The sequence below is a fragment of the Gavia stellata genome, chromosome 12 (assembly GCF_030936135.1).
Source record: "Gavia stellata isolate bGavSte3 chromosome 12, bGavSte3.hap2, whole genome shotgun sequence".
Classification (NCBI taxonomy): Eukaryota; Metazoa; Chordata; class Aves; order Gaviiformes; family Gaviidae; genus Gavia; species Gavia stellata.
The window spans coordinates 21,285,499-21,293,085 of record NC_082605.1 but is presented as its reverse complement, the minus strand read 5'-3'; the positions used below and the strand labels follow the sequence as shown (position 1 = coordinate 21,293,085).

The following is a 7,587-nucleotide window of genomic DNA, read 5'->3' as shown; positions in this document are numbered from 1 at the left end:
GGCCGCCGGGGCTGCCCGGCGCCGCCGCGGGCTGGGCTTGGTGCCCGAGCTCCCCCTCGGGCGGCGGGGGTAGCCGGTCGGCACTGATTTATCACTGGGTTTTTTGCCTTCCCCCGTCCCGACTCCGCACTGAGGTTACCGCGGCTGGGCTTTTTTTTTTTTTCCTTTTTCTCTTCTTTTTCGCTTGTTTTTGGCAAGGCGGAAGGAGGATGGGGTTCGAGCTGGATCGCTTCAACGGGGACGTGGATCCCGACTTCAAATGCAATCTCTGCAACAAAGTTTTGGAGGACCCGCTGACCACCCCCTGCGGCCACGTCTTCTGCGCCGGCTGCGTGCTGCCCTGGGTGGTGCAGCAGGGCAGCTGCCCCGTCAACTGCCAGCGCATCTCCACCAAGGAGCTCAACCACGTCCTGCCCCTGAAGAGCCTCATCCTCAAGCTGGACATCAAGTGCGACAACCACGCGCGGGGCTGCGAGGCGGTGGTGCCGCTGCAGCACCTGGGCGAGCACGCCGAGACCTGCGACTTCTCCCCCGCCAAGTGCCGCAACCGCGGCTGCCGTCAGGTGCTCAACCTCCGCGACGTGGAGGCGCACATGCGGGAGCGCTGCGAGGCGCGGCCCGCCGGCCTCTGCGAGCAGGGCTGCGGCTTGATGCTCACCCACGGCGAGCGCCGCGCCGGCGGACACGGCTGCCTGCGCGCCCTGCGCGCCCACGGCGCCGCGCTGCAGGCGCGGGCGGCGGCGCTGGAGAAGGCGCTGAAGAAGGAGGCGCTGCGCGCCGGCAAGCGGGAGCAGTCGCTGCTGTCGCGGCTGGCGGCGGCGCAGCTGGAGCTGCAGGTGACGGCGCTGCGATACCAGAAGCGCTTCACGCAGTACAGCGCCCGCCTCGACGCCCTGGCCCGCGCCCGCGCCGCCTCCCCCGGCAAGGTAAGGGGAGGGGGGGGGGGCCGGCGGCGGCGTGCCCGCCCGGGGGGAGTTTGCCCACTCGCGGGGAGAGAGACCCGGGGTGGTCCCGCTCCCGCGCTCCCCCGGCGCCCCTCAGCAGCGGCGTCGGGCCGCGGGAAGGGCTCGGAGCGGCGGCCGAGGCGAGCGGGACCTTCCCGCCGCTGTCTCGGCGGGTTTCCGCGGAAGGGAGGGGCCCGACGGGCCCCTCAGCCCTGCCTGGGGGCTCCCCCCGGCCGTCTACGCCGCGGTGTGCCGGGGACCGCCCGGGGGGGCCGCGCTCTGTCAGCCTGAGGAGCCCGTCCGGCCCCCAAATCCTCTGAAATACCTGAGCTTCGGGTTCTGACAGCCCCGAGGTACCGGTTGCCATATACATACACGTATTTTCTCCTGTCGCCATCGTTGGCGTCGACCCCGTATGGCGACGCACGCATCAAAATACCAAGGTCACGGTATTACTGGTTTTTTCCTGGTTTTCTCCCCAAAGAAACCTCTAAGCAGCAAAATGGGAATTTCCAGGGCTGAAAATGGTATTAAACCACCAGAAATCGACTCCCAGGAGTAACGGAAAGCGGAGTGAATTGGAAGAGGCTGTTGTGACCCAATGCTTTCCCGACCCTTAGCTCGCCTTGCATCCCAGAATACGGCTTCCTACTAAATGCGGTTTTTAGAATTGACTAGTACTCAGTTCGGACACCCTGCCAGCTATTTCATGGTCTGAAGCCATCATCCTTCTAACATCCACGTCCAAATACAAGACATCTGCTGTCTACTTGCATTTTTTTTCCAGACTTACACAGGGTTCTTTAAAAGCTCAGTTTAGGAGGAGAAAAATTAACTTGACTTCAGCCCCTCAGAATTAGACCATTTATAAAATGACCAGAATCAAAAGCCAGAGCTACAACGATCCCGAAGTTTTAATTGGAATGAGGCTCCCCAGCGAGAGAAGCCCTAGAAGCCAATTATCTTTTAAATGAAGACGTTCAGAGCCCTCCCGGTGACCTGCAATGTGCTACCACAGACACAGCAGTATTAGACTGTTCAAAACTGTCAAACAACTGTATTCACACCTTTGGTAATGTTGAGGTGCGGAAAGCTGTGTGAAGTAGACAAAACTTCGTGTTAGAGTCTCTCTTCTCCTTTTGAGAAATCCAGGGCAAAACAACCCACCATGTTCTGGCTAACTCAAACCAGAAAGAGTATTGTAATACTGAGTGTACTCTTTTAACTTCTGGCAGTACTGGTTGTGATGCTGGTTAAAATCTTAGTAAAACTTAAATCAGGGGCTTCACATTTGTGTCAAGATTCAGGACAGTTCTCTTCTGTCTCCTCCTTTTCCTGCAGCCCCCTGTACTTTGCCATGGCATGCTGCAGAGCTTTCTGTTCCCCCAGCTTAGCGCACAGCTGCCACCGCTCCCTCTCGCGTTGCTGGTGATAGGAAAGCCCTCCGTACAGTCCTGCCATCGGAAATCGCCTCACTCAGTCTCTACCTCCTCGTCCCTGATCCGATCCAAACTGCCCCTCCTTCGTTTCTTTGTGGCTACTGTTGATAATGTTGTTTTTGCGTTATTTAGCTCCCTAAAGTGTAGCGAGCTGCTGTTAGCATGAAAGGTGCTGCTTCAAATAGTTGTGAATGTCCACGGTACACAGTTTCCAGCAATACTTTTTATCAAATTTATGGATGCAGCTGGCCGAGACGACTGTGCTCGTTTTCAGCTGTATTACAAAAGGCTGTTATACTGTTTTCTGAAGCAGCGCCTAATCTGAAGAAAGCTGGAAGGTGTCATGTCACCACAGACTTGTGGTCTAGCGGTCAGTCAATTACACGTCTTTCACAGCATTTTGGGCACCTTTCCAATACTAACAGCTTTAGTCTGCCCAGCTCCCAAGGAAGTACAATCAGGAAACTTGCATCTTTGTGCACTAGAGAGTTTTTTAAAAGACCCTTGGTAATCACCTAGTGCAGGGGATGCTTTACCGATCTGGGGCTGTGGCGTACTTCCAAGTTCTTACTCTGGGGTGATTTTCTCAGAGACGCTAGCATAGACTGTGCGGTGCGTGACGCAGATTGTAGAGTCGCAGGGCGTACGTCCTTGCCTAAGGATTCGGTCCCTCAACACACGGATCGCTTGTATGATAATGTGGAATAGCTGATTTCCATTTCAGAAGCGATTGCGTGTTCAAAGCATGCAGCGCCTTTGCTGTCATTATTTAATTATGATCATTATTCGTATTCCATGTATTTTGTTGTAAGATGTAATGGTTCAGTCTATGTTAAAGCACGAGTAGGCCTAGCACTAACGAACTGGGTTCATAGGTTAGATGTGGTGATTGCAAAACTTACTGTAGGATGTTCTGGCTCCTCAGCAGAAGAAGAAAAAGGATCTTCTGGCTTCCCTGCCTGATGGTTGCTTGTTCCTACAGATGTAGAACCAATCTAGAATAAATCAGATGACATATCCTCTAGTCAAAACAGAAGAAATGCCCACATACAGTTCTGTTGAAATGCTTAAAGGGGAAATACGTTGTTGAGGGACATTACGCCATTCATGACAGACCCAAATTTGTGGTCTTTTGGCAGGGGCAAACTTTTTCAGCAGCTTTGGAGACCCCAGCTCTGGGTTTGCCTTTGCATAGACTGCCTTTGGGACACTGGATGAATCACATAGCTTTCCTATGCTTCGATCGCCCATTTCTGAAGTGAGTTTTATAACACTGCCATAACTATATTGAGAGAAGACATACGTATGTAACTTATACATACAAACTTATGAGATATTTACAGATGAGTGTAAGTAAGTCCCTTAAACAGATAGAGTGACTCCAGTTGTGTTTCCCATGTGTATTCTTTGCCACTGTGGGAGGATTTTAATTTTACTGTGTGTTTACTGGATGTCTGATCTGTGCTTATTCCAGGAGACAAGTTTGAAGGTTTATTCAGAGGGCGAGTATTTATTGCTTGGTGGGAAGAGGTGAGGCTTATTGTGGACGAGTTTGAGGAGGGAGTGGTAGGGAAGGCGGGGTGTCTTACTCAAAATTAGTATTTCCTTTGGTCAGACATGTCAATCCTGAAACATCAAAGTCTAAATAATCAAGAAAAACCTCAGACTATTCAAACAATGCTTAATCCTTGCTGAAACATACCACTGTTCACACCTATTGATAAGCTGATCCAGTCGTTCCTTTATGTACACAGCCATCAAAGTCCTTTGGGAAGAGATGAGTGAGGGAGAATCGGAAGCAGTTCATGGTGTTGGCTGCAGCCCGCGGTGGGTGGAAGCCCTTCTGCTGTCCTGCCGACGAAAGGCAGGGGCGGACTTTCAGTAAATGTATCAGACATACAGGAACCAGTTCACAATAAACAAGATGATATTTTCTTCCCGGACTGTCCCCAGGCAGAATCCGCCGGGCTGGTTCTGGCAGCCCTTTCCCCAGTGGACAAGGAGCTGAAGTGCCTCCTGTAACAAAGACAGACCCTCTCAGCCACGGCACTGCCAAAGAAATGAGAAATGAGAGTCTTCCAGTATCTAAAGGGAAGGGTGGTCTATTAGCTCCACATTACTGAGCTGGGAAGTACAGTAATTTCAAGAACTATGTTTAAGAGTTCCGTTCAGCTGTGGCAATACCACATGCCAGTAACCATCGGGTCTGCTGCCGACCCAGCTGACGGGGCAGGGCTGGATGCTGGCCACCGCATTTCCGCAGTTACCGCACCGTTTAGTGATTGTTCTGCTGGAACGCGAGACACATTAGAGGGGAAGAGAAAGGCAGAGCCCTGGAAAAATCATCTGGATCATGGATTCCTTATGAAGCGAAGAAGGTTGTTAAAGAAATTGTTAAGACTTGAGATGTGACTCTGCAACAGGAACCAAGTGTTGAAGCAACGTGCTGCTGCCTGCCTGTGCCGGGGCAGTTTGCACAGACGGTGGGACTCATCCTCTGCAGTGGCATGTGGGTTGTGCTCTGTAACACAACTGTGCCGCCTCGGAGAGGATGGAGACAGTGTACAAATCCATCAGAACTGGCTGGAAAGTTTCTTTAAACCCCACCCGGACATTTTTTCAGGAATACCTACAAAAAACTGCATTAGCTATTTTTTTTCCCCCCACAACTTTTGACTCATTCAAACCTACCTGCTTTAATACTTGTTCTGCTAGGTATAAAAGCATCAAATCATAGCCACGTAAGGAGGCTTTAGTGAAAACGTTCAACTTTAATTACTGAAAGTGCCTTGAGAGCAATGTCGCCATTGTTTCTTGATTGTTCTAATAGATTTGCCTTCTTAAAAAGGCATAATAGGGGAAGTAAACAGTGGGGCTAGCATGTCCTTGTCTTTCAAATCCTGAATCATCAGTCCCTGAAAGTGGCCTCACAGGACTGGAAATTTGTTCCCTGAAATCCTGTCTGAGGTCTGGGTCTGAAGACTTGCAGGGAAATAGCCTTTACTTCATTCTTCAGTCCTCTTCGGGGTACCTGATTCTCACTGATGCCGGGTGTAGGCAAATTCAAATAAAATCAGTCAGAGCTTATTCACATTTCTCTGTATCAGGTCCAAGTCTGTGTATTATTCGACCTGCAGGAAAGAGAACGATCACAAACTGACAAGGAAATTGTAACCCAGCTTTTCAGGTGGAGTACGTTGGTGCAGCTCCCCTGCGGTGGAGCTCCGAGCGTGCGGTCAGTGGAGCTCTGCCAGCTTACGCTGGCAGGGAACTGGGCTTTGTTATCATCCCCAAATCTGTAGGAGTAATTCAGTAATCCAGGATTACTTTGACATTTTTTATGAGTTTTATAGACATTAATATTTGATTGACAACTTCAAATTGACATGTTAGAAGAAAAATGCACAAACTAAAAACATCTGCATCAAATTACAATGTAATTGTTGTAATTTTTGTCATTAATTGGTTATGAAAACCAGACTTGTAAGATAACTTCCGCAAACTTTTTTGTGTTCATAACTTTTTCACCCTTTGGATAAAGAAAAAGATTTTGGAGGTAGCAAGGTTCATATGTATATCTGTAGATGCACAACATACCCATCCTATTCTGATTAAAAAAAAAAAAATTGTTATTCAAATGGCTTTTTGTAGCGTTCTGCTGTTATCTGTTGTATAGTTTTATAGTGTTGTGCTGTAAATAACAGCCACTTGTTTGAGACTGAAGTTCCTAGATTGTGAGGATTTAGTTGTCTTTAACAGTACATGCGCTTACTTTTGTCTTAATGAAAGTCAACAGACCGAAGTAGCATCACTGTGTCACAAGGGACGCTTTGTATGAGTTCATATCTGCAGTTAGGAACAAGCTGGGGTAAGAGGACAGGATAACGGACCATGTTTACACAGTCCCCCAAATACTACAGGTCCATCCAATCTACCTTTGCTGTACATTTTTTGTCTGATCAAAGAACTGTTCACTGCAGAATTTCATATTTTAGGGAACTAACGTAATGATTTTCAACGATGGAAGATTTCTGTTTTGCTAGTGTTAAAATTCCAAAGAAAAAAATTATTCATGGCAGGCGCTGTGAATAGCAGTTGGCATCCTAGGCCTTTGGCAAAATTTGTAGCAGTTTTGTTTAATACTGTTTTCTAAAACTCACCAGAGAATTTCTGTTGTATATCAAACTTCATGTCTGATACTGTTTAAAACAATGTCATGTAGCTAGCACTAGAGAGGAGCGACATAAAAACGCAGTCCTAAGTAAGATTCAGTCACCCTCAAGCATTGGAAAAGTCAAGAATTTGACTACTGGAAAGATGGAGTATTTTACATAACACATCACATAGGACTAGGTCAAGTAGTTGCAGGAACCAGTATTACATATAAATATCTTCTGTTGCTGTTAAGTGTCTCGCTGTAGATCTCAATAAAAAATAAGCATAAATCTTACCGGGTGGGTTTCGCAGAGAAGCGCTGCTGGAGAGCGGTGGGGTGGCCGGAGTGCGGAGGCTGGGAGTGGCTGACTTTGCTCCTGCAAAGTTGTTCTAAACGTTTTTCTCTAAACTACATGGGAGAAAAAAAGTAAGAAATCAACCCAACAAACCTGGATAGAAGTATTATCTATCCTAGTTGCCAGTGCACACAAATGTTTTGAATATGTTTATCTGTTCTTTGTAGGGTGAAGAAACTAAAGCACTGACTCTTGTCCTTCATCGTGACTCTGGCTCTCTTGGATTTAATATTATTGGTGGCCGACCATGCGTGGTATGTTAATTGTTAAAATATGTTTGCCCTTTCCAGTTGGGAAGAGCATGTAGGTCAACACTTAGAGGAAAAATGCTGCTGACAAGCATTTGGTTCTCTTGGGATTCTTTCAGAGCAAATCTTACATGCAGATTTGTATCGGATGTCTATTAACTGCACTGTCTTTTCTCTCACAACGTGTTTGTTCTTGCACATCGTCACAGCTAGCAACACTAATATTGGTGCAGCCTCACTCCCAAAATGGCGAAACCCGTGGTATCTCTTTCTCAGACCATACTGCTTTGAAGATGTTGCACAAGTTCAGGGCCCACAGCTTTAGGCCCTTTACAGTTCATTAAGTAAACGTTATTTACTCTCCTTTCCACCAGAGATTAAGCAGCCCTCTGTGCAGGTGAAGGGATGTAACTTAAACAACCTACTTTTGAATTCTATGATTTCA

General features: G+C 48.1%; 1 protein-coding gene across 2 annotated transcripts in view; it reads left to right on the top strand.

Annotated features, from left to right (window-relative positions):
- The first annotated feature begins 209 nt into the window (after positions 1-209).
- The window catches only part of PDZRN3 (PDZ domain containing ring finger 3), a 148,253-nt gene continuing 140,875 nt past the window's right edge, over positions 210-7,587 (top strand). Inside the window, exons 1-2 of one of the 2 annotated variants that reach the window (XM_059823119.1) lie at positions 210-926; positions 7,062-7,148. In XM_059823119.1, the coding sequence (XP_059679102.1) occupies positions 210-926; positions 7,062-7,148 (804 nt within the window). The remainder of the gene's footprint in view (positions 927-7,061; positions 7,149-7,587) is intronic. The other variant, XM_059823120.1, reaches the window with a different exon arrangement.